The following is a 27570-nucleotide window of genomic DNA, read 5'->3' as shown; positions in this document are numbered from 1 at the left end:
TCCCTTGAATTGCACCACAGCTTGGTGCATAGACACGTCGTCGCTGAGCTTGTGCTGATAGAGCGTGAACTCCGGGCGAGCTGCTGGCCCGATCGCGAGCTTGGTGATGGAGACGAGGAGCTTGACAAACCCCTCGGGCACGTTCGTGAACACTCGATTCTCACAGCTGCTGCCAGCCATCTACAAAAGTAGGCAAAAATTCTGAGTAGTCATGTCATAAATTTATGATGACCAACAGAAAATAGCTACAATTGCAAAATGCTGAAAAAGCACAAAAGACGCTAATAACCGATTAGCGATCGCACCTAGTGGCTTCCTACAGTCAGCCTGGCTCTGATACCAAGCTTGTCACGACCGGTTTTTCAATAAAATAATTATTGAGAGACCAATCCCTTTTACGGACCAGTAAGGAAGAATTCCTTCTCACTGGTAGACAATATCTTGGTCACAGAAGAAAAATACCAGGAGTACTGAATATAATACAAGGTTGAGCGGAGACTGCCCAACAATTTATTACATGCACGCCGATAAAACAAGACGGCGGATAGGGTGGCATACTACTAACTCACGATAATAACGGTGGTGGAAATATCACCGCGAAGCGAGTGATATGACTCCTGAAGACTACAGCTCTTCGAGCGTCGGAGTGAGGCTCGAGGAGACTTATTGCGGGTGGCGGAAGCGTATATAATACAAGTGACCAATATCCGGGATCGCGCAGGACTGACTGGGACTCCTCTAGGCGTCGGACGCGCTATCAAACTCTTCATCCAAGAGATCGCCTTCGTCAACATCTGGCCAAATCAACAAGCCAGGTGAGTACTATGAAAGTACTCGCAAGACAGTTCGGACATAAGATATAACAAATGTAAACATGAAGCATATGAACAAGTTAACCAGTGCGATCAGACATAGAGATAATAATACTGGGTGCCAAACGAGGGTCTGAATGACTCCTCGAGAGGAAACTGCAGAATAGTAATACTGGTGCCAAACGAGGGTCTGAATGACTCCTCGAGAGGAAACTGCAGAATAGTAATACTGGTGCCAAACGAGGGTCTGAATGACTCCTCGAGAGGAAACTGCAGAATAGTAATACTGGTGCCAAACGAGGGTCTGAATGACTCCTCGAGAGGAAACTGCAGAATAGTAATGCTGGTGCCAAACGAGGGTCTGAATGACTCCTCGAGCGGAAACTGCAAGAATAATAATGCCACAGTCGGGCGTCGGGGCGACACCACATAAAGGGCTTATAACAGAAAATAAAGGCAGTGCATGCCACAGTCGGACGTCTGAGCGACATCACATAAAGGGCTTATATTTAAAGTAAGAAACAAAAACACGCCACAGTCGGACGTCTGCGCGACGTCACATAAAGGGCTTATGTTGTAGCTCAATAATTCAATAGTTCGGGAACATAAATTATCACAAGTACGCGACAAATATAAAGTTAGTCCATCCACAGGAATAATAATTAAACTGGATTTACCACTTGAGCTTGTTCACCGGGGACAAGTTTTCCACGCGGATAGATATGGATATACTGATTACACTACTTGATCATGGATACGATGACTTGGAAGGAATTTGACTCTGCAGAGTTTGTACTTAACCACAGCCAACGGATTTCAGTAGTCACGGGGACTAGTTCCGTTTACGGTGTTTTGGAAGAAACACGTCTAACCAGTACACACCCATTCAACATTCCGAAGCCAGGGATCACCCTCGGCAACGTTCAAGAAAAACCTTGAGACGGGGAGGCTACAACCTCGCGTAGCATGGGATCAAATTTCTATACGCGCGCTCTAAGGGGGTGCCCCCCCTCTCGGTCCCAACCGGAAACACCCATGCCCCCTGACCGGATGACTGGCTTTAATCCTGGGCCAAGGTACCATCATCCCGGCCCCTCTGTTTGGTGTGTACACGGAAAGAGGTTACCAACTTACTAAACCGCATCCTGGCAAATGAAACATGTGGTAGCACGGAAGGGGAAAGAACGATAACGTGACTCCGTCCACGTTAACGTCGGAAATAGTCGGATGACGCAAGGCTGGTATGCTACAACAGTACCACCTTGCTGCCCTTCATGTCACCACATGATTAGGCCATCTCTCATCAGAGATCATCGCAACTTTGGAACATGCGGGTAGTTGCCTCACAAGCAACGAGGTATTCACCGACACTCATATGCCACGCACAAACTTTCACGCAAACATGCAAAACACTTATCATATCAAATGTTCAAACATGCTTGCCTGGTTCGGAGAAGTCGGAGTCTAGCTCGGCGAAGTTCGCGGCTCCGTCACCTCTTCCGGAACCTACGGCAATAACGAAAACGGGCACTAACGTGAAAACCAACGCGTGCACAGAAACTTCTCCAAAAATTTTCCAAATAAATCTCATAAAAAACTAGACAAAATTTTAAGACTGTCAGAAAAAGAATCACTCAAAAATCCCTTTTATTAAAAAGTTATAAAGGTTTCTGTCCAGGGACTTATCTGTAATGAAACAGAAAAGTTCCAGGGTTTAAACTGAGAAACCAGAAAACGCTTCGGAAAGAAATGCGCTAGCTAAAGAGGGAAAGCGTATTTTGCCCGAAGGCGCCAACAGAAAACGGTTCGAGGAGAATAGAACAGAGGCTGACATGCGGGGTCCACATGTCAGGTTTGAAAAGCTCGCCGGCGCCCGAAGACTGCGGTGGACGCCGGCGTCGAACCACGGCGAGTCAGGAGGATCGGAGGGTACCAAGAGCTTCAGCGTGTTCTTCCGCGTCGGTGGGTGGTGGACTCGACCAACGGGGAGCACCACGTCGACGGCGACACTTTCTCCGGCGGACGGCGGCTCGGGTGAGGGTGGAGAACTCCGGTGGAGGGCTGCAAACTTCGAATTGAAGCGCGGGTCAGAAGGAGGGATGCATAGTGAAGCTACTGGCAAGAGATGGGAGGCGGAGGTGCACGCACGGGGGCGAATCGAGCTGGATCCCGTGGCGGGTCGCGGCGGCCGGAGTCGAGGAAGGAGACCTCCTCGGGGCTCTTCCCGTGGCTAGGCGTGCTCTAGGTGGAGTGCAGGGATGGTGTGTGCTCGAGTTGAAGCTCGGGGCCTCTATTTATAGGCGGATCGACGGGGTGGCCGTGAACGGAGAATCTCCGGCGAGCGATTACGGCGATGCAGTGGATTGGCAGGAGGTTTGAGTGGCCAGGCAGCATCAGTGGAAGTTACTGGTGCCATTCCCCGCTAAACGGAGTTGGTCTTGGCGTAATGGCGTCGGTCCACGGTGAGGTGGCCGCACGGGCACGACGGCGGCAGAGAGCGCGCTCCGCGCCCTGCGGTTCACGACGAGAGTGGCAGCGCGTTCGGGGAGTGGAAGGCCACGCGGCGAGCTCCGGTGGCTTGGGCGGCGCTGGGTGGCGCCGTCAGCGCCGTGCCTCTCGCTGGCGGCCGCAAAGCCGCCGCTGGCGTCGGTCACGGGGCGGCGCACCTTCTGCTGCTCGTCGCCGACGTCCGCAAGGTGCCAGACGCTCGTGCGGTGCAGGAACAAGGGGGAGGGGACGGGGAGCAAGGCGACATCGGGGCACTGTCGAGATCGACAACAAGTTCTGAAGAAAACGACAGTAGCACTGAAATGTTCTCTGAACTTTACTGAACCTGACATTGACAATGCACTGCAGGTGTTCGACAGAATGATTTGGCAATGAGAAAAATTTTTCTGGGGCTGGTACTTGGTGAGGTGACCACTCAATGCACCCAGAGGCTGCCTGATTTTACTTGGAATTTTTGGAGAAGGATTTGAATGAATTTCACCAAATTTGACAAATCTGGTCCAAACTTGCAGCAAGTGTAGTTTGAAAAATTTGAACTGAAGACCAGTGGATCTTCATGGATCTTGGTTGAGGGTTCAAAGGACTAGGAGGGGAAGTTGGTTTGGGGGCAAAAATCAAAACAGAAAGTGGAGTTCCTTTGTAAATCACCAATGGCTAGAATAGAAGACAGAAATTTGTTTGAATAAGATTTAAATGGAAAATAATCATATGGGGAGGTTCAACTTGCTGGATTTGATGCAAATCATGATCCAAAGGTGAGGGAAGGGTTAGGAGAGAGTATTTGCACTAAGGCCATGGCAAGAGGGAATTGTTGAAAGTGGCAAAGGATTATTCCAAAAGCCATAGTGCAATTTCAAAGAGATTTTCAAAAGGCATTTTCCCAAGTGAAAAGCATTTTGTCTTGAGTCCAAATAAAAAGCAAGAACCTCCAAGACCAAACAGATCTTGGGTGAATCCAAATAAAACTCTTGCCATAAAAAAATATTTGAAAGGGAGAGTTCTTTTGAGAAAAAATTTAAATCACCTCCCTCAAGTCAAATAAAATCTTTTGAAAAATCCAAATAAAAACTTGGGTGTCACAGGAACACTTCCGGTGTCCGAATATAGTCGTCCAATATATCAATCTTTACGTCTCGACATTTCGAGACTCTCGTCATGTCCGTGATCACATCCGGGACTCCGAACAACCTTCGTATATCAAATCACATAAACTCATAATATAACTGTCATCGTAACCTTAAGCGTGCGGACCCTTTGGGTTCGAGAACTATGTAGACATGACCGAGACAACTCTCTGGTCAATAACCATAGCGGACCTGGATGCCCATATTGGCTCCCACATATTCTACGAAGATCTTTTCGGTCAGACCGCATAACAACATACGTTGTTCCTTGTCATCGGCATGTTACTTGCCCGAGATTCGATCGTCGGTATCTCGAACCTAGTTCAATCTCGTTACCGGCAAGTCTCTTTACTCGTTCTGTAATACATCATCTCGCAACTACTCATTAGTCACAATGCTTGCAAGGCTTATAGTGATGTGCATTACCGAGTGGGCCCAGAGATACCTCTCCGACAATCGGAGTGACAAATCCTAATCTCGAAATACGCCACCCAACAAGTACCTTTGGAGACACCGGTAGAGCACCTTTATAATCACCCAGTTACGTTGTGACGTTTGGTAGCACACAAAGTGTTCCTCCGGTAAACGGGAGTTGCATAATCTCATAGTCATAGGAAATGTATAAGTCATGAAGAAGAGCAATAGCACATACTAAACGAATCGGGTGCTAAGCTAACGTAATGGGTCATGTCATCACTCATTCTAATGAGGTGATCCGTTAATCAAATGACAACTCATGTCAATGGCTAGGAAACATAACCATCTTTGATTAACGAGCGTCAAGTAAGTAGGGCATACTAGTGGGTGTGGGTGTTCTTTTGTCCAGAAGAAGGATGGCACGGACCGACTTTTGTGTCGACTTACTGTCCATTTGAACAAGGAAGACAATCAAGAACAAGTTATCCACTTCCCAACATCAAATGAGCTATTCGAGCAACTTAAAGGTGTGCTAAAGTATTCTCCAAGCTTGACCTTCGTATGCGGTTATTCTCAGATTCACATTCGTGAAGAAGATATTCCCCCAAGACAGCATTCAGAACAAGCTTTGGTTCTTATGAATATTACTGTCATGTCTTTTCGGCCTTGTCAATGCTCCTCCAACACTTCTCTCGAATGATGAATTTCATCTTCAACCCCTATACCAATGAATTCGTCCTGGTGTTTCTCGATGATATCTTGGTCTTTCTCCAAGAATAAGAAGGATCATGCCAAACATTTGCGATTGGTGCTCGACCAAGCTCAGAGAGTATCAATTCTATGCGAAGTTTTCCAAATGTTGAGTTTGGCTTGATGAAGTTCTTTACCTTGGTCATATCATCTCTGCAAGGGCATCGCTGTTAATCCCGAGAAGGTGTCTGCAATTGTGAATTGGGAACCTCCTCAGAATGTCAAGCAGCTCCGCAGTTTCCTTGGTCTTGCAAGCTATTGCCGAAGATTCGTTGAGAATTTCTCTAAGATTGCAAAGCCTCTTTCGAACCTCCTCCAGAAGCATGTGAAGTATGTCTGGTCTCCTGAGTGTGACGTTGCTTTCAACACTCTCAAAGAGAAACTCGTCACAGCTCCTGTCTTAACTCCTCCTGACGAATCCAAGCCATTCGAAGTTTTCTGTGATGCTTCTCTTCAAGGTCTCGGTGCTGTGTTAATGCAAGAGAAGAAAGTTGTGGCCTATACCTCTCGTCAGTTGAAGCCCAACGAAAAGAACTACCCCACTCACGATCTTGAGTTGGCGGCAGTTGTCCATGCATTAATAACATGGAGACATCTCTTGTTGGGAAGAAAAGTGGACATATTCACCGATCACAAGAGTCTCAAGTACATCTTCACTCAGCCCAACCTCAACCTCAGGCAAACTCGATGGGTCGAAATGATTCAAGAGTACAATCCGAGTATTGAATATACTCCAGGCAAGGCCAATGTCATTGCAGATGCTTTGAGCAGGAAGGCTTATTGCAACAGCTTAATTCTCAAGCCATTCCAACCGGACCTTTGTGAAGCTTTCCGCAAGCTGAATCTCCAAGTTGTTCCTCAAGGCTTTCTTGCCAACCTCATAGTCTCTCCTACTTTGGAAGATCAAATTCGTGAGGCACAACTCCTGGATACCATGGTGAAGAAGGTGAAACGTGGTATCGACAAGGGTCTTTCCAAATACAAGTGCTATCGCATTGATGACAGAGACACTTTATTCTTCGAGGACCGGATTGTGGTTCCTAAAGGTGATCTAAGGAAAGTCATTATGAACGAGGCGCACAATTCTCTTCTTTCCATTCATCCTGGAAGTACGAAGATGTACCATGACCTCAAGCAGTCGTATTGGTGGACTCGAATGAAGCGAGAAATCGCTCAATTCGTGAATGAATGTGATGTCTGTCGAAGGGTGAAAGCAGAACACCAACGACCAGCTGGTCTCCTCCAACCTCTTGCTACTCCAGAATGGAAGTTTGATCATATCGAAATGGACTTCGTGACTGGATTTCCAAAGTCCAAGCACGGAAATGATGCTATCTTCGTTGTCATCGACAAGCTTACTAAAGTGGCTCATTTCCTTCCAATCAAAGAATCTATCACAGCAGCTCAGTTGGCAGAGCTATACACCTCCAGGATTGTCTCCTTGCACGGCATTCCACAATTGATATCTTCAGATCGTGGAAGCATCTTCACTTCTAAGTTCTGGGACACCTTCCAGAAGGCCATGGGCACCAACATTCGCTTCAGCACAGCTTTCCATCCTAAAACTAGTGGCCAAGTCGAGCGAGTCAATCAAATCCTTGAAGATATGCTCAGGGCTTGTGTCATTTCCTTTGGCATGAAATGGGAAGATTGTCTTCCATATGCCGAGTTCTCCTACAACAACAGCTTCCAAGAGAGTTCGGGCAAGGCCCCATTCGAGATTCTGTATGGCAGAAAGTGTCGTACTCCTCTCAATTGGTCAGAGACTGGTGAACGCCAACTTCTTGGCAATGACTTAATCACAGAGGCTGAAGAAATCTGTAAAGTCATCCGTGAGAATCTCAAAGCCGCGCAATCGCGCCAGAAGAGTTACTATGATAGCAAGCACCGTGACTTGGCTTTCGAGATCGGAGACCATGTCTACCTCCGCGTCTCTCCAATGAAAGGCACTCATCGCTTCGGTATCAAAGGGAAGCTTACCCCTAGATATGTGGGTCCTTTCAAGATCATTGGCAAAAGAGGCGACCTCGCCTATCAACTTGAGCGTCCCTCCAATTTCGCGAACATGCACGATGTGTTCCACGTGTCACAGCTTCGCAAGTGCTTCAAGACTCCTGAGCGCACCATCAACTTCGAAGAGATTGATCTCCAAGAAGATCTGTCTTATCATGAGCACCCCGTTGCTATTCTTGAAGAAACTGAGCGCAAGACTCGCAACAAGTCAATCAAGATCCTGAAAGTGAAGTGGTCGCACCATTCCGACCGAGAAGCCACCTGGGAACGCGAGGACCACCTCCGTTCCGAATATCCGGAGTTCTTTCAGTCCTAGATCTCGGGACGAGATCCTCTCGTAGTGGTGGAGTGTTGTAACACCCCGGATGTAACTTTCCATATTTGTAACTCCAACTCTTGCCATTTTCGGCTATGTGTTATGATATTCCCTTCGTGGTCGGTTTTTGTCTCTCGTTTTGCATTTTGTTCATGTCATGCATCTCATATCATGTCATCATGTGCATCTCATTTGCATCGTCTCATGCATCCGAGCATTTTCCCCGTTGTCTGTTTTGCAATCCGACACTCCCACACGCACCGGCGCACCCCCTCTTGTTTCTTTTCGTGAGCGGGTATTAAACATTCTCGGAATGGACCGAGGTTTGCCAAGTGGCCTTGGTATACCACCGGTAGACCACCTGTCAAGTTTCGTTCCATTTGGAGGTCGTTTGATGCTCCAACGGTTAACCGGGTAACCGCAAAGGCCTTTTGTGTGTTGCAGCAAAAAACCCCTCCAAACAGTCCATTAACCCACCTAAGTCACCTCCATGCTCTCGGTCGTTCGATCACGATCGTGTGGGCGAAAACCGCACTCCATTTGGAGTCTCCTAGCTCCCTCTAGCTATATATCGTCCTCCTCGTCCAAATCCGGGTACAAACCACGTGCCCAGCCACCGCGTGCCGCCGCTGGCCCGCCTGGCCCGTGGGTCGCACCCGCGGCCCGCTCCCGCGCCGCCGTTCCCGCTCCGCGCCGCCACCGCTCGACCCCACGGCCCGCGCCGCGCCCGCCGTCCTCCGGTCGCCGTCGTCCCGCCGGCGCCAGATCCGGCGAGGGGCCGGCCGGATCCGTCGCCCCGACCACCGGATCCTTCCCCGAGCTATCTCCGGCCACCCGCGACGATCTCCGGCGCGCGCTGCTGCCTTGGCATCCGTTGCGCCCCGTTCAGATCTGGGATCCGAGGTTGACTCCGAAGAATCTTCCAAGTCCCGATTATTTTCACATATTGTTGCTCGCGTTCATCGCATCATATCTCATCGCATACTGCTCTGTTTGCGTGCATGATATGTCGAAATTGTTCGCAACGAGATGCTCTTCATTTGTTCCACTGTGCCATGCTTGTTTTGGTTCCATCGTGATGCCCCAAATCTCTGGTGCAAGAGTGCTATATGATGTTTAGTGCTGTTACTTATCAGAACTTGATGTTTTGTTATTTTTGCTTGCATTTGATGTGTGCATCTTTGGGCATGAGCTCTACAGGTGTTTTGATATATGCCCATTCCACCTTTGCAGGGTTGTATGCCATGTAGTTTTTGTGATCTATGTGGTGACTAGCACAAGCATGCAAACTAGGCTTCGTATGTTTCTGTTTTCAGGGACTTAGTGATTTTGCCAAGTCTATTACTGCTGTTACTTTTGTTTGCCATGTATCCATGTGGCTACAGTGAGATCCATGCTTATTTTGAGTATGTTCAGTAAGGATGTTTTGTAGATATATTTGTTCTCTATCCATCCATGCCCCTGTTTGCAATTATGGAGTACCCTAGCATGTCTTAATCTTGCTTTACTTTTGCTACAAAATGTTCCTGGCAGAATGTTAACATGTTATTCAATTTTGCCAAGGTTGTTGTAGTTGATCCATACATGCTATGTACTTGATCTTGCCATGGATAGCTTCATAAACATGCCATCTTGCTGTAGGAATGCTTGTTTTGTTATGTGTTGCTTTGTGATGAGTGAATCGAGCTCACAAAGATGCCTTCATAATTCTGTTAATGCCATGTTCTGTTTTCTGCCAAGTCTGAAACCTGTTAACGAAACTTGCTATGTTTACATGGGTGCCATCATATCTTCTTCCTTTTTGGCTCATGATCAGTAAGGGACTTTTGTTCTATAAATTTAGTAGATTCATGCCATGCCTTGTTTTGCTATGTTAAGTTCTTGTAGCATGTTGATTGCTTGCTCTGAACATTGCTACCAGATGTTGTTTCAGCCATGTTCAGTATTTTCACTAAGTCTGTGAAACTGATATCTTTTGCACTTTTGCCATGCTTGTTTGAACCTGTTATGTTATGATCTAGCCGTAGCTCAGTGTACATCTTTTGTCAAGAATCTCCTGTAGATTACTTCCATATGTTTTGTTGCTTTGTTGGGGTGCTGTAGCATAGTTACTTGATGTATTCTAAGTGCTATCATGCTGTTAATCGCAGAATCGTGTCATTCTTGTTTTGCTTGCCATTTGCAAACCGTGCATCCGTTTCCGGTGATCTTTATATCGATTTTGACCGAAATAATCTCATATTTTCAGTGGAATACTTGGTTTGCCAAGTTACTGCCTTGTTCATCCTTTTTCTTCCGGAGCACGCATATGCATCGCATATCATATCTCGCATATCATGCATGTTTTGCATCATGTTGCTTGTGCATTTCCCGTGATTGATTGTGGTTCCATTGCTTGTGTTCTTGCTGTGGGTAGAGCCGGGAGACGAGTTCGTGAACGAGAAACCTGTTGAGTACGCTTACGAGGATCAAGCTTTCGACAACTCTGAGAACCTTGCAGGCAAGATGACCATACCCTCGAAATCACTTCTATCTTTGCTTTGCTAGTTGTTCGCTCTATTGCTATGCTGCGGTACCTACCACTTGCTATATCATGCCTCCCATTTTGCCATGTCAAGCCTCTAACCATCTTTTCCTAGCAAACCGTTGTTTGGCTAAGTTACCGCTTTGCTCAGCCCTCTAATAGCGTTGCTAGTTGCAGGTGAAGTTGAAGTTGGTTCCATGTTGGAACATGGATATGTTGGCATATAACAATATCTCTTATTTAATTAATGCATCTATATATTTGGTAAAGGGTGGAAGGCTCGGCCTTATGCCTGGTGTTTTGTTCCACTCTTGCCGCCCTAGTTTCCGTCATACCGGTATTATGTTCCTTGAGTTTGCGTTCCTTACGCGGTTGGGTGATTTATGGGACCCCCCTTGACAGTTTGCCTTGAATAAAACTCCTCCAGCAAGGCCCAACCTTGGTTTTACCATTTGCCACCTAAGCCTTCTTCCCTCGGGTTTTCACGAGCCCGAGGGTCATCTTTATTTAAACCCCGGGCCAGTGTTCCTCTGAGTGCTGGTCCAAACTAGAGCCCTTTGCAGCGCCACCTCGGGGAAACTTGAGGCCTGGTTTTAGTTGTACGGACTGCTCATCCGGTGTGCCCTGAGAACGAGATACGTGCAGCTCCTATCGGGATTTGTCGGCACATTCGGACGGCTTTGCTGGTCTTGTTTTACCATTGTCGAAATGTCTTGTAAACCGGGATTCTGAGACTGATCGGGTCTTCCCGAGAGAAGGTTTATCCTTCGTTGACCGTGAGAGCTTATAATGGGCTAAGTTGGGACACCCCTGCAGGGTATTATCTTTCGAAAGCCATGCCCGCGGTTATGAGGCAGATGGGAATTTGTTAATGTCCGGTTGTAGAGAACTTGACACTTGACTTATTTAAAATACATCAACCGTGTGTGTAGCCGTGATGGTCTCTTCTCGGTGGAGTCCGGGAAGTGAACACGGTTGGAGTTATGAAGGAACGTAAGTAGTTTCAGGATCACTTCTTGATCATTTCTAGCTTCGCGACCGTTGCGTTGCTCCTCTTCTCGCTCTTATTTGCGTATGTTAGCCACCATATATGCTTAGTGCTTGCTGCAGCTCCACCTCATTACACCATCCTTTCCTATAAGCTTAAATAGTCTTGATCTCGCGGGTGTGAGATTGCTGAGTCCTCGTGACTCACAGATCCTACCAAAACAGTTGCAGGTGCCGATGATACGAGTGCAGATGACACAACCGAGCTCAAGTGGGAGTTCGATGAGGAACGTGGTCGTTACTATGTTTCGTTTCCTGATGATCAGTAGTGGAGCCCAGTTGGGACGATCGGGGATCTAGCATTTGGGGTTATCTTATTTTCCTTTGGATTTGACCGTAGTCGGTCTATGTGTGGATTTTGGATGATGTATGAATTAATTTATGTATTGTGTGAAGTGGCAATTGTAAGCCAACTCTCGTTATCCCATTCTTGTTCATTACATGGGATTGTGTGAAGATGACCCTTCTTGCGACAATACCTACAATACGGTTATGCCTCTAAGTCGTGCCTCGACACGTGGGAGATATAGCCGCATCGTGGGCGTTACAGGGAACTCCGAACCCGGGTTAGTAAAAGGTATTGCTTCTCCGCATACTTGCTTTGCATCTTAAAAGCCTTACCCGCCGTGATCTTCCTAGCCTCCTGGATCTCCTGGAGGGCGGCCCGGGCCTCATTCCGTGCGGTCTCCGTGCTCTGACGAGCCTTGGAGAGTTCGGCCTTTTGAGCCGAAGCATCATTCTCCAAGATCTGACATTTTTTCACCACGTCTTGGAGGTCCTGTTGGACCTCCTTGACTCGGGCCTCGAGCTTTTTTCGGGCAGCTTGCTGCTCAATGGCCTTCCCTTCGGCTTCGGCCAAGGCCTTTTTTAGGGCCTCCACCTCGGTTGCGGCTCCTGCACATATTACGACACTACGGTCAGTATACAACACTTGTTCTTCTCGAACACACAGCACATCGTCATTCACCTTGCTTCTCCCGGAGCCGAATCGTCACCTTGTTGAGATCATTCTCGGTCCGCTCCAGCCTCTGCTTCAGTTCAGAGACTTCGGCAGCATGCGAGGTTGCGGCCAACAGCGACGCCTGCTTATGCATACATATCACGTTAGTCTCCTACAATAAAAGATTGATCCTCTGTCCGGTTCTTGTCGCCGAACACCGGACAGTGTCTCAGGGGCTACGGACTACATGGGTTTTTTCTCTCTCTATGTCACTTACCTCGAAACCTATCAACAGGTTGCTGCAGGCTTCGTTCAGTCCACTCTTGGCAGACTGAACATTCTTGATCACCGTGCCCATAAGGACACGATGCTCTTCCATAATGGAGGCGCCTCGTAGCGCCTCCATCAGGTCATCCGGCGCCCCTGGATGGACAGGGACCACCGGCGGAAGTGGTGCACCCCCCCCCTCCTTCAAAGGGGGCTGCCCGCCCGACTCCGGAGCCATATGGGCCTCTGGAATCGTATTCGGCTGAGGGCCAAGCTGGATGCGGCCCTCTTCGCCAATCTCCATGAGGATCGCCCTCTCCATATGTCCGGCAGTGGAGGCTTCGCCTCGTGGCGCCTCCCGGATAGCGTCCTGGGTTCCTCCCTGGTTTGGATCGGCCCTCCGGGACAGCGCCTCGGTGTCGTCCCCGGCCCCGGGGGAATAAGCGGGCGGTGGCGACTGGCTCGCCATCTCCGACGGGGCCAACGAACTTCCAGACGAGGATCGCTGGATCAGGTCGCGGGCCGGACTGCAATGGTACGGTTAACCACATCAAGATAATGGAGAGAAAGGGCTGGATGTGCGCATAAATAAGCCGTGTCACTTAAGACGCGGCCTGGGGCTTAGTGCGGGGGCGTCGTTCCGGACTGTTGTCAACGTCCCACGCGGTGTTGACCGCGGGAACGCCCTTCCCCTTTTTGGGCGCCTCCGCCTCCAGATGCGCCGGAGCCGCCCTCTTCTTCTTCCTCTCCTCGGGGGGAGGATTGTTTTCTTCCTCCTCCTCCTCTTCCCCGTCATTGTCCTCAGGGACAGAGGAATGAGTTTTGTCGTCCTCGGACGCCACGTCGGAAGTACCCTTACGACGGAGGCCGCTCTTGGCCCCCTTTGCCTTCTTCTTGGCCTTCTTCTCCGACGCCTTATACGGCGTCGGTACCAGCATCTCCGTTAGGCGCGGGATGACTGGTTCCTTAGGCAGCGGAGCCGGACACTGGATCCGCTTTGCCCTCTCCATCCAGTCCTGAAAGAGCAATAACAAAGGCTCGGACATCATCCTCGAAACAATTAGGTTGAGGACTCGTTCGAAACAACATACCTTGCTGGCGGGGGGTGTACAATCGTGACCACGGTCCGAATCCGTGGCCGGTGGTTTCTCATTGCCCTTGAAGAGCAATTTCCATGCGCCCTCGTGCGTAGTCTCGAAGAGCCTCACCAGGGTCAGGTGCTTCTTTGGATTGAACTCCCACAGCGGGCGGCTTCGGCGCTGGCATGCAAGGATCCGGCGAACTAACATCACCTGGACCACATCAACGAGCTTGACGCTCTTGGTTACCATGCTCTGAACACGCGTCTGCAGCGCTATCAGCTCGTCAGGAGAACACCAGTCCGGACTCTTCTCGACCCACGAGGTGAGTCGCACAGGAGCACCGGAGCGGAATTCGGCAGCCGTAGCCCAGGTGGTGCCGCGTGGTTTTGTGACATAGAACCACTGCTTCTGCCACTCCTTTACCGTATCCACAAAGGTGCCTTTGGGCCAAGAGACGTTGGACCATTTAGTCACCATTGGCCCTCTGCACTCCGCGTGCTGGCCATCTACCACCTTCGGCTTCACGTTGAAGACTTTGAGCCACAGTCCGAAGTGGGGGTGGATGCAAAGGAAGGCCTCGCATACGACGATAAACGCCGAAATGTTGAGGAAGGAATTCGGGGACAGATCATGGAAATCTACCCCGTCATAATACATTAGCCCGCGGACGAAGGGGTGAAGTGGAAACCCTAGCCCGCGGAAGAAATGGGGGATGAATACCACCCTCTCTGTGGGCTCCGGCGTAGGGACGATCTGTCCCTCGGCCGGCAGACGGTGGGCGATGTCCTTCGCCAAATATCCGGCCGCCCGGAGCTCATCCATTTGCCCTGACCACCGGATCCAGACATGGTTGCTGGGGTGGAAAGGAGATTGGAACTTGGGCGCTGGAGCTCGAGATCGGGAAGGCGGAGACGGAGAGAAAGCGTGAGAAGAGGAAGAGGGGATCCTTATCCTCTTATAAAGGCAGCAAACATTAAATGCCTCCTCGCTCACCTTAAGATTCGCCTATTCCCAATGGCTGTGCAAGTGGCGCGGTTGGGTTACCCATGCCCGCGTTGATGAGAATCCCGCAATAAGGGGACACGATCCCTGCTTCGACAAGACGTGCTGATAGCAACCGCGTCTCACAACGTGGGGTGGCAGATGAAAAACGGTTCAAGATTATAACCGAACAGGCGTAGCGTCATAAAAACTGTCAGCAGATTAGACTCGTGCAAATATTATATTCTCTCTGCGGTTGTCTGTGGAGTGCGTTGCAGGTTCGGATACAATCATCGCATCCGAAGACTATCTTGGAGTTCGGAAAAAGGGGAACCCGACTTGCAATGCCGAAGACAATCTGCGCGCCGAACTCCTCGTCACTGAAGCCAGGTTCAGGGGCTACTGAGGGATTCCTAGACTAAGGGGTCCTCGGGCGTCCGGCCTGTTATCCATGGGCCGGACTGATGGGCTGTGAAGACACGAAGACCGAAGACTATACCCGTGTCCGGATTAGACTCTCCTTGGCGTGGAAGGCAAGCTTGGCGACCAATTGTGAAGATTCCCTCTTATGTAACCGACTCCATGTAACCCTAGATCTCTCCGGTGTCTATATAAACCGGAGAGCATAGTCCGGATAGGACAGATTCATTACCATATACTCATAGGCTGGACCTCTAGGGTTTAGCCATTGCGATCTCGTGGTAGATCAACTCTTGTAACACCCATATTCATCAAGATCAATCAAGCAGGAAGTAGGGTATTACCTCCATAGAGAGGGCCCAAACCTGGGTAAGCATCGTGTCCCCCGTCTCCTGTTACCATCGATCCTAGACGCACAGTTTGGGACCCCCTACCCGAGATCCGCCGGTTTTGACACCGACAGGGGGAAAGCTAGATCTACCCGCAACACACGAAATCTGCGAATCAAATCCAACAAAACTTCATCACACCAACAAATCACAAAATAAAATTTTGGGGCTATTTTTTGTGGGGCAATTTTCGAATTAGGAACAAAATCAACAAAACTAGGCTAGAAAACAAAGAGAGGGGGCTCCGAAATCGTGATCAACGTGGCTCATGATACCAAGATGATGTAGGGTGGAACCCTATATGGCCGATCTTTCACGAAAGGAGCGTATTCCAACTAAGAACACGAAGAACACACGGGGAAACACAAGGGAAAACACAAGAGGAACTCTCAAACCAACAAGATATAGTCACACATATGCTAGATTGTCAGAACACGAGAGGAGATACAAGATTCACGATCAACAAAGGACGATACAATGGTAACCGGTTCTTCTCCTAGAGGAGGTCTTTATGGGGCCACCCAAGAGGGGGTCTTGAATCCAAGGTGATCTTCTCCGTAGAGGGGCTGCTGTCTCTCTCGTGGAGTAGATCCGTATGGATGAGCAAAGCTCTATCTCAAATATGAGCTAAACCAATGCTGACCCTAGAAAGAGGGAGGAGGAGGAGGAGTATATATAGTCTAGGGGGCGAAGGGGTACATGGGCCTCGGCCCTTTACTGTGTGCAGACAGAAGGGGCCGGATGTCTGGGCCTCGGGCCGGATGTCCGGGGCTTCAGGAGGAGCCGGATGTCTGCGCTGAGGGGGCCGGATGTCCGGGCTAGTGTGGTCGGCCTCGAAGCTCTCTGGATAGACGGGGCCGGATGTCCGGGCTAGTGTGGTCGGCCTCGAAGCTCTCTGGATAGACGGGGCCGGATGTCCGGGCGGTGGGTCGGATGTCCGGGGGCTCGAGACGAGCCGGATGTCCGGGCCTCTCCCCGGATGTCCGGGCTGACAAGGTTCAGCTTCTGGACGATTCTGTGATGGATGCCGGATTTCCGGGCGGGGGCCGGATGTCCGGGCTGTCGGGCCGGATGTCCGGGCTAAGGCCGAATGTCCGGGGCCTGTAGGCTTGGCAGCTGGCTCCTTGACGCTGGTGACGCTTCCAGGGGCCGGATGTCCGGGGTCCTGGCCAGATGTCTGGGTCCTGGGAGTTGCACTTGACTCTTTCCGTTGGTTCTCCTCGTCCATGAACTTGGCGGCTTGTCCGTCTTCATGAGCATCTCCGGGAGGGTCCTCTTGACACCTAATCATGCATAGCATATCGGACTTAGGTAGTAGCCATGTCTCAAGTGGATCATATGTGATACCACTAAGGAAGGAAGTCACCTCGTTCTCGAGAGCTCTAGCTCGTGCTCGTGTCATAGGTCCTCTTGGCTCTTGATGAGACGATGGTAGGTCCATGGGGATGACCGTAGGATGCTCCGCATCATCATCTTCCGTGACATTGGCTCGTATCATGGTTTTGACGATGTCGATGCTCTTGAGAGTCGGTGTCGTGTAGAGGATTGCGGTTTGCTTGACGATCTTGACGCGCGGCACGACGAAGAGTGTTCGATGTCGGGGTACTTGAGCCGGAGATAGTGTCATCGGAGTGTCGGCTCGAGTGGCTCCGTCTTGAGTAGGACAAAGTGGTAGAAGAGCGATTGACCAACAAGGCACGAATATCATCCATTCTTGCGTCATTCTCGTGTTTATGTTTGTCGAGCTTGTTGTCGAAGTAGTCTCTTGTACTTTGTTCGGAGAGTCACAAGTCGGTGATGAGGTTGTCGATGCGGTCGCTCATTGCTAGTTGCTCTTCACGCAAAGCTCGTTGTGTACCAAATAGGTGTAGCTTGGTGACGTAGTTGTTCGGGTCGTCGTCTTGTTCAAGGAAGAGTGGGTTGGTAGAAGTACTTGGCCTATCCATCATTCCAAACAAAAATATGTGAGTTGGAGAAAGAGAAGAACCTATACCAAATGTACCTTGACCGATGTTGAAGATGGATCAATGATCACCCTCCAATGTGTAACAAGGAAATAGCACATTGATACCAATTCTTGTCGGTTTCTCACACCTACTCAGGTAAAATCTTATGGTGGAGCTTGGTTAGGATGGTGGCACAAAATTTGATGCAATTGTAAGTGAGACTCAATAATGTTCGAAAAGATTCGCAAATTTGCAAATGCAACAAGTAGACCAATAGCAAGATAGGGTACATAGAAACACACACGCAAAAGATAAGTGGGGTCATGCAACCAAGGAATGAGCCAAAATGTGGAATCCACGAAAATGCTCTTGTTGCACAACACTAGAGAGACGCTAGCACGATTGCACAATAGGCGGATACGAACTTGTGCACAACCTACTAAGCAAAAATGCAACGACTTCTATTCCAAGTATGCTATATGTATGGTATTCCGATGGTATGATCCAAAATGAGCGAGTATGACAATCTTAATGTTGTATGATGCTATGGTTCTTGCTTATAAGCTCTTTGCTTATCTCTTCCTTTTGCTTAAAAGCTTGTTTGGCTCTTTGTGTTTGAGCTCTTTTCTCTTGCAATGCTTCACGAACCAAGATAACAATTGTGTATGCGATGACAACTTTGTGACACAATAGATGATACCAAGATATGCAACACGATGATATGGTATGTATGCTATGGGAAGTATGATCACTAATGTGCACAAGTCATGTTGCCGGCAATACTCAAAGGCTAGTCTCGATGGGTAAGTGACGCAAAAGTAAGGCTATGGGGTTGTCAATGCAATTGCAAGAATGTACAATGATGGGATATCACGATACCAAGATGAGGTTGATACCAAAATGATGTAGCCGTTCGTAGTAGTCTGTGGCGAAGATGAGCGGTGGTGATGTTGATGTCGAACCGTCCCTAAGTAGCCGAAACACGTTAGGAAACGGAAGCCACAACTCAAATTCTCAAAGTAAAACGGGTCAAAATTGTCGGAGTTGGTAGCGGGAAAACTATGGTGGTGCTATGCGGAAGTGGTGGTGGTATGCGGAAGTGTATGTGGGCACCGGGACAAAATTGGGCGAAAGTTAGGCGGGAAACGGAGCGGTGGATGGAAGTGCTGCTGTCAGGGGGGCGGATGTCCGGGCTGAGGGCCGGATGCTCGGGGCGGCCGGATGTCTGGGCTGTCGGGCCGGATGTCCAGGCTCTGGATCCGTGGACGAACTCGATGAACTTTGCGGGGAGAGGTCAAATCCGGGGCAAAATTTGGAAGATTTTGTGGATGGAAATTGGGGAAAAGATGGGGTAAAGCTAGATCTACCTGCAACACACGAAATCTGCGGATCAAATCCAATAAAACTTCATCACACCAACAAATCACAAAAAAAAATTGGGGCTATTTTTTGTGGGCAATTTTCGAATTAGGAACAAAATCAACAAAACTAGGCTAGAAAACAAAGAGAGGGGGCTCCGAAATCGTGATCAACGTGGCTCATGATACCTAGATGATGTAGGGTGGAACCCTATACGGCCGATCTTTCATGAAAGGAGCGGATCCCAACTAAGAACACGAACAACACACGGGGAAACACAAGGGAAAACACAAGAGCAACTCTCAAACCAACAAGATATAGTCACACATATGCTAGATCCTCGGAACACGAGAGGAAATACAAGATTCACGATCAACAAAGGACGATACAAAGGTAACCGGTTCTTCTCCTAGAGGAGGTCTTGATGGGGCCACCCAAGAGGGGGTCTTGAATCCAAGGTGATCTTCTCCGTAGAGGGGCCGCGGTCTCTCTCATGGAATAGATCAGTATGGATGAGCAAAGCTCTATCTCACATATGAGCTAAACCAATGCCGACCCTAGAAAGAGGGAGGAGGAGGAGTATATATATTCTAGGGGGGCGAAGGGGTACATGGGCCTCGGCCCTTTACTGTGCCCACACAGACGGAGCCGGATGTCCGGGCCTGGAGCCGGATGTCCGGGCCTGGAGCCGGATGTCCGGGCCTTCAGGAGGAGCCGAATGTTCGGGCTGGGGGGGCCCGGATGTCCGGGCTAGTGTGGTCGGCCTCGAAGCTCTCTGGATAGACGGGGCCGGATGTCCGGGCGGTGGGTCGGATGTCCGGGCGCTCGGGACGAGCCGGATGTCCGGGCCTCTGGCCGGATGTCCGGGTTGACGAGGTTCAGCTTCTGGACGATTTTGTGATGGACGCCGGATTTCCGGGCGGGGGCCGGATGTCCGGGCTGTCGGGCCGATTGTCCGGGCTGAGGCCGGATGTCCGGGGCCTGTAGGCTTGGCAGCTGGCTCCTTGACGCTGGTGACGCTTCCAGGGCCGGATGTCCGGGGTCCTGGCCGGATGTCCGGGTCCTGGGAGTTGCACTTGACTCTTTCCGTTGGTTCTCCTCGTCCATGAACTTGGCGGTTTGTCCGTCTTCATGAGCATCTCCGGGAGGGTCCTCTTGACACCTAATCATGCATAGCATATTGGACTTAGGTAGTAGCCATGTCTCGAGTGGATCATATGTGATATCACTAAGGAAGGAAGTCACCTCGTTCCCGAGAGCTCTAGCTCGTGCTCGTGTCATAGGTCCTCTTGGCTCTTGATTACACGATGGTAGGTCCATGGGGATGACCGTAGGATGCTCCGCATCACTTTGTTGTTGTTGTTGTTGTTGTATGGAGTAAATTCATATTCTTGCTCATCTAGCTTCAACACTTGGAGTATTCTTGCTCATCTAGCTTCAACACTTGGAATAATTAAGATTTTGTGTTCCAGATTGTTTTAGGGTCTGGACAAGTCGAGTAATTGGGAACTGTAGCATTGGAGAACTTGAAGTAATGCATCTTCTAAATAATCGATATTATTTTGCAAAAACTGTTTTTTTTCTAACTTTGTAAATTATGCATTCACTTTTCTTTCTAATTTTTATAAATGATCATAATCAGTCATGCTCGTTGTCTCCTCACCTTTGACACTGCAAGTAATTCAGCTTTCTATTCCAATTTACAAGTTGGAGTTCAGCATGGCAAGCAAAAGAACAACTTAATGTACCATGGTAGTTCATCACGGCAAGCAAAATAAGACCTCCAAGTAATGGGTCACTACACAGTAACAAGTAACAGGAAACACTGTCTTACAAATGTAGAATTGCTTTGAGAATTTAGCAAACATTAAATTACTGGATTACTGAATGCTTACTATCCAGAAATAGTCATTTTGAAGTGGCTACTTTGAAACCATCCAGGAGTTGATTACATTTTCTGTTGAGTGAATGTTACTGTCAAGTTTAAATAGTTAGTATCTAGTTTTATTTCCTACCTTTTTCATTTAAGATTTTAGTACAGTTTTTTGTTGAGAACATCTTTTCTTTAGCGACTATGCACATCTACATTGAGGAAATAACAAGAAAAGAAAGAAAATGTACTAAAAATAAGAATAAGTGGTGAAGGAGGAGAAGAAGAAAAACAGGAGGACAAGCAAAAGTAACAAGTAGCAAATAAAGAACAAAGAAGAAACCAGAAGCAAAGGAAAGAAGAAACGAACGAAAGAAGAAACACACACGTGAAAGTTTCAAACAGAACAACGGCGCGGGCGCCAACTAGACCGCCCTGTTGCGCGGCGTCTTCAGCGAGAGGAAAGCCTCCACCCACGTAAAAGCATCTCTAGCGTGCCCCTTATATCCCACCGAACTGTAATAACCGCTAGTTTTCAGTTTTGAAAAAAGAAAAACAAACACACCTTATACACCTTCGACCTTTTAATTTGTAAGGGGTGCGGTAAAAAGCTCCTCACGATCTGCAAAAACAGAGTTTCCGCGTCCACTTCTACGACGCCATGTATCGGGAGAAAGCAGTTGGCGGGAGCCCAACTACCACGAAAACATCTCCATGACCCGTCAGCGTCCCGTCCAAGCCGCCCCGCCCGTCCCCGAACACCGGCCGGCCGCCCCAGTCGCCGCCTGCCGCGTCTCTCCGGCCCCATCCGCCGCCCGCCCGCGTCTCTCTCGCTGCAGTTTAGGTCGTCATCCGCTCCCCGGCCACCGCATGCCCGCCCGCGTCTGTCCCACTGCAGTTTAGGTCGTCGCCTGCCCCGGTCCGTCTCGGCTGCCGCGTCTCAGGGGTTCAGAGCGCGTGGCCCGCCCGCTTCTCCTCAGCCGAAGGTGGCAGCGTCCCCATGCTTGCTGCTCGCCGCACCAGCCTTGAGGAAGGTTCCTGAGTCACCGTTGCTTGGGGCCGTGCCGGCATCGAGGTGGAGATGGGAAGGGCGTGAGGAAGAATACGACCAAGAAAAAAATAAGCCAGTTGTGGCCTTGCTTGATAAAGTTGGTATATTTAGAGAATTTTTTTACAGGTTGATTATACGGACCTGTTGGGCCGTAGCTAAAATCGACCTTAAAACACGTTTTTCTCGGTCCGGACTGCACCATGTAACGGTCAAAACAATGGCAAACCCTATTTAGCGTTGCAGGCGCCCGTTATAGGGCATTTTGCAACCCTCTGTCGCTATTTTGGGCTGGCCCAGTTCCTCCCTTCCCTTCTGTTTTTCTGTAAAAACTGAAAAAAAAAAGAGCTCCGTCTGTGTAAAAACTGAAAAAAGAGCTGCCGTGCTTGAGGAAGGTTCCTGAGTCACCGTTGCTTGGGGCCGTGCCGGCATCGAGGTGGAGATGGGAAGGGCGTGAGGAAGAATACGACCAAGAAAAAAATAAGCCAGTTGTGGCCTTGCTTGATAAAGTTGGTATATTTAGAGAATTTTTTTACAGGTTGATTATACGGACCTGTTGGGCCTAGCTAAAATCGACCTTAAAACACGTTTTTCTCGGTCCGGACTGCACCATGTAACGGTCAAAACAATGGCAAACCCTATTTAGCGTTGCAGGCGCCCGTTATAGGGCATTTTGCAACCCTCTGTCGCTATTTTGGGCTGGCCCAGTTCCTCCCTTCCCTTCTGTTTTTCTGTAAAAACTGAAAAAAAAAAGAGCTCCGTCTGTGTAAAAACTGAAAAAAGAGCTGCCCTAGCAAGGTTTCGAACCTACAACCTGAACGAGGTAGTAGCAACACAGCAACCACTTGGGACAACCAACCTCATGCGATTGGTTCCTCATTTTTACATTCCTATTCGTTCTACAAACGCGACCGGTTTTCTGTTTCTTTCTTTTCTTTTTTTCTATTTCTTTTTTGTTTTGCAAATGCGTTAATTTTTCTCAATTTGTGCAAAAAAAATCAATGAACTCTTTTTTTAGATTTGTGAACTTCTTTTCGAAATCGATGAACTTTTTCAAATTTGATGAACTTTTTTTAAATCCGGTGAACTTTTTTTCAAATTTGATGAACTTTTTTAAATTCAATGAACTTTTTTTCAAATTTTTCAAATTCGATGAATGTTTTTCAAAATCATTGAACATTTTTCAAAACTGATGAACCTTTCTCAAATTCGATGAAAGTTTTTCAAATTTGATTTTTTAAAATCTATGAACATTTTTTGCAAAATCTATGAACTTTTGTTTTGAAAATCAATGAACTTTTATTTTGAAAATTAATGATTTTTTTTTAAATCAATGAACTTTTTTCAGGTTTGTGAACTTTTTCTTCCAAATGAAGAACCTTTTTCTAAACCATGATCTTTTTTCCAAATAAAAAAGATTAAGAGGTACAATAGATGGATGGTTCTGTGCAATAAAGTAGCACCGCCACCCTGTTAGTATGCTCTTGCCTTTGTTAAGAGCATCTCTAATGGATGGTGTAAATTTGGACGTGTATATCTCCATATATACGTCCATATACATCTTGCTAAATTATACGCCTCCTAGTTTTTCAGTGGAACGTGTAAATTAGGATGTGTATATTAGAAACGCGACGGTGACCTGGGGGCGAGCTCCTCCGATCCTTCCTTCGGGCGGGCGCGGGACGAAGCAGCGGTCTCTTTTTCGCGAGGTCACGAGCGTGGCTTGCTCGTGTATATTTCCACGCCTCGTACCGTCGTGGCCTGGGCGTAGATGTTTACACGCCCTTTTACACGAGTCGCTGGGAGCAGTTTTTCAGCTTGCATCATATATATTTGCTATACACGTCCACATAGATGATCCACTAGAGATGCTCAATATCAGCAAGCAGCGCCGTACAGGAGCTCCCCGAAACACTGTTGTTCAGTTCCGCCAGGGAGAGGAGAGTTGGCGGGAACGGATTGGCTTCGGCCAGATGCTTGTAATTTGGAATAGCAGCAAACCCTAGTTCGTAAGAGGAGATCGAAAGAGTGGCTCTCACACACAGCGTCTCGTCTTATCCTCCTCCTCCTCCTCGTCTTCGGCGAGCTCAGGCCTTCCCCACCGAGTTCGCCGCATCCGCTTCAATGTCGAGCCGGCCCGCCGGCCGCCGCTCGTCGGCGTCGGCCACGGCGGAGACCGCCGGCGCTAAGGCTGCCAAGGCAGCGTCGCTGGAAAACAGGCGGGCCGCCCTGGGAAATCTCACCAACGTTGCCGGCGGGAGGACCGGCGCGGCCGATGTGGTATGGCTCGTTGCGAGATCAGGGTTGTTCCTTTCGCGGCGGCAATTGCTTTTGCTTGGATTCTCGTTGGTTACAAGGGGACGGCATGTAGAGACGTATCCTAGATGTGATACATACCGCACTTGTTGAGCAGATTTATTGGATAATAATCTGCTATGGCATTTCGCGGGTTGCCCTCTTCTTGATCAATTTGATGCATAATTTATAAGATTTCCCGGTATTTATTACTGGCCCCTGTACAATTCCTCCCCTGTCTCCGTCAATTCCACGACAGGCACCCGATTATTTTATGTTTTTAACGAAATTTTCTGTGCCGTATAGTGTAATGTCTTTTGCTTGTTCCACCGGCCCCGATTGAACATTTCCTTGCACATATTTGGTTCATCTGCTTTTCTAATCTTGTAAGTTAGGGTTTTCAAATGTTTCGGTGTGCCAAATGTTCCGAAATGTAGTAGATCGCACTGGCTATCAGCCTATGTTTTCGTTATTATCTTCTGATCGCTTCTGAATCTTCCATTGATGATTCGTTATGTATTACCTGTCTCGTGATTGTTCTCTTCGGTTGTGCTGTTTCACTGAGTCTGTTCTTATTGCAGAAATCCAGTTCATCCAACTCAGTAGCCTATGTGAAGAAGGGGAGTTCTGCTAGCGTTCCCAACGTGAACAGGAAAGTGGCTTCTGCCACAAAACCAACTTTCGACCGGTTTGAGCGAGCAATATCGCACCATGGCAATGCCCTTCAGAAGGAGAATGTTTGTCGCCTATCTGTGCCAACGTTGGCGCCCCATGGCAGTTGGCCCGGCCTGTCTCATGATTCTGTTTCTATGGAGGACGATATGCTAACATGCAATTCAGTGGAAAGCCCTGGTCCTCCATTCCTTGACAATGCAGCTTCTTCAGTGGCAGCTTCCTTGCGCCGTTGTGCGAATGATAAACTTCCTGTATCTGACAATAGGGACACCACAGGTTTGTTTGCCTGTCACAGTAATCCTGGTTAGGTTTCTAACCTGTTGTGTTGTATAATTATTTATTTTTGTTCTTTCTTTACTGTTACAGTATCTAGATGGAGAAAACATTGTCCTACCCCAATCGAAAACGACAATATCTTTGAGATTGAAACGCACTGCAAGGATCCAGAATTGTGTTCAACTATTGCTTGTGACATTTACAAGCACTTGCGTGAAGCTGAGGTGATTGATTCTTGTTCATATGGAACTTCTAATGTTTGCATACTTTGTGCAACAAGTAATTTCTGCAGTGTGCACACACCTGCAAAGTAAATGCATATTGTTATCTACACAAGATGTCACTTCGTTGTGCGTAGAAGGGATGCATCAATTGGGAGCTTGGAATAGAAGAATTTTTCTTCTAATTCACAAATCCAATAGCACACATAGCTTTTCAATATTGTCGTCTTCGAACAAGAAATACAGTATGTTGATAGATGTCTCGTTTCTCATTCACTCACATCTCTATGGAACAATGCATTGCTCCATCATCCTTGTTGTCCATGTCTTTGCTTTCTTCCTAAAGCAGTTGCAGACCGCCTGTCTATATCTATCTCTACTATAATGTTATATTTGTCTTTTAGCAGACCAAGAAAAGGCCTTCACCAGATTTTCTGGAAACCACACAGAAGGATATTGACGCAAGCATGAGGGCAGTACTTATAGACTGGCTTGTGGAAGTGAGCATTTCTAGAAAAAAGGTTTCAGAAGCTAAACACACAAACATATTTCTTCTAATCGGTTACCTGCCCTAATCAATTCAGGTCACAGAAGAATATCGTCTTGTTCCTGAAACCTTATACCTCACAGTCAGTTATATTGATCGGTATCTTTCTAGCAAAGAGATCAATCGAGATAAGCTGCAGTTACTTGGTGTCGCCTGCTTTCTTATAGCTGCGTAAGATCCATCAAGTTAAATTTGTCTCTTCTGTTGTATTAAGTTCTTTTTTTCTTGTTTCTGTTCTGATATGCTTTATATTCAAATTTCAGTAAGTATGAAGAGATATGTCCACCCCAAGTAGAAGAGCTCTGCTATATTACCGACAATACATACATAAAGGATGAGGTCTATGGCCCTGCCGATTGACTTTCCTTTACATATTGTTTTAGATCTTGTTTTGTTTCGTAACACACAGATAACACAGGTTCTGCGAATGGAAGCTTCTATCCTGGGTTGCTTGAAGTTTGAGATGACTGCACCTACAGGAAAATGTTTTTTGAGGTAGCATTCTCTGTTATTGTGATATTTATACACATAAGCATAATTACTGACACTAAATATATTATTATTTCCGACAATAGGAGATTTCTGCATGCTGCTCAAGTATGTCATGAGGTAATTGCTTCTCTTCAATTATTTACAGTTACAGTCAGTCCTGTGTGCAATGTGGTCTTCCAGCTTACTCAACCTATTCTTCTGCAGGGCCCAGCTTTGCATCTTGAGTTCCTAGCTAGCTACATTACTGAGTTGTCACTTCTGGAGTACAGCTTACTTTGCCATGTACCTTCACTGATAGCTGCCTCTTCAATTTTCTTGGCGAATTTTATCCTTAAGCCAACAAAGAATCCTTGGGTATATATGCTTTCAACCTTCTAGGTTCTTGTGGATCTTATTTGTTAAGCCTTTTTTCCCTCAAGGGCTGCAGATGTAACATTCATATCTCTTTGAAACTGAAGCAGAATACCACTCTTTCCTATCACACACAATACAAACCATCCACATTACGCGATTGTGTAAAGGTACTACACCGGCTTTTCCGTGTTGGCCTTGGAAGCAACCTCCCTGCAATTAGAGAAAAGTACAGCCAACACAAGGTGAGGGAGCCGTCAACAGCAATTTGGAAGCATTTAATTCCCTTTCTACTTTGATGCTAACTGCTATTGGCCTTCTCCATATGTTCCCCCAGTACAAATTTGTAGCGAAAAAGTACTGCCCGCCATCGATTCCAGCCAACTTCTTCCAAGATGCTAGCAGTTAGAACTTGGAACATCAGATCAGGTTCGGTTACTCATTCAGGTCTTCCGGTGGCTGGTGGCCCGAAGTTGCTAGGCTGATTTGTACAGATTGCTGTGCATGCAGGACATACAGACACCATTGTTGTTAGTTGATTGGTGGTATACATTGTTGGCAAAACCTGTGCAGCTATGTTTATTTGATTGGAAGGAGGCAATGTTCGTGATGCTGTCCGTAGTTTCTCCCCCACATTTAAATGCTTAGCTGCTGCAGTCTGTTTCTTTTTTTTTTTTTGAAGGAGCTGCAGTCTGTTTCTTGGGTATGTAGTGTACGTTATAGTCCAGTCATATCTCGTAACACCTAGCTTGTTCGATATGTTTCTTGGAGTGTGACGTCAAAACAAAGATGAATGTGTTGACTATAGGCAGTTGCCTAAGAACCGCATTCTAGCGGTGGTTATTCTGAACAACTTATTTTCATTCCGGTTGACACAACAGTCTGAATGCAAAACAAGAA

General features: G+C 47.9%; 1 protein-coding gene across 4 annotated transcripts; it reads left to right on the top strand.

Annotated features, from left to right (window-relative positions):
* Positions 1-23700: 23700 nt before the first annotated feature.
* LOC123180860 (cyclin-A1-4) lies at positions 23701-27283 on the top strand. 4 transcript variants are annotated; one of them, XM_044593030.1, is made up of 12 exons: positions 23701-24093; positions 24690-25059; positions 25150-25283; positions 25688-25780; positions 25865-25998; positions 26091-26166; positions 26246-26322; positions 26403-26436; positions 26524-26673; positions 26778-26915; positions 27008-27099; positions 27181-27283. In XM_044593030.1, exons 1-11 carry the CDS (start codon positions 23938-23940, stop codon positions 27077-27079), a joined length of 1434 nt encoding a protein of 477 aa, XP_044448965.1. In that variant the 5' UTR covers positions 23701-23937; the 3' UTR covers positions 27080-27099; positions 27181-27283. The 4 variants fall into 4 exon arrangements, with proteins under 4 accessions (XP_044448965.1, XP_044448964.1, XP_044448967.1 ...); XM_044593032.1 differs by having other exon boundaries at positions 23714-24093; positions 26781-26915; XM_044593029.1 differs by having other exon boundaries at positions 27008-27283.
* Positions 27284-27570: the final 287 nt, after the last annotated feature.

This window comes from Triticum aestivum, chromosome 1D, assembly GCF_018294505.1.
Source record: "Triticum aestivum cultivar Chinese Spring chromosome 1D, IWGSC CS RefSeq v2.1, whole genome shotgun sequence".
Classification (NCBI taxonomy): domain Eukaryota; kingdom Viridiplantae; phylum Streptophyta; class Magnoliopsida; order Poales; family Poaceae; genus Triticum; species Triticum aestivum.
This window is presented reverse-complemented; position numbering and strand designations above follow the sequence as displayed.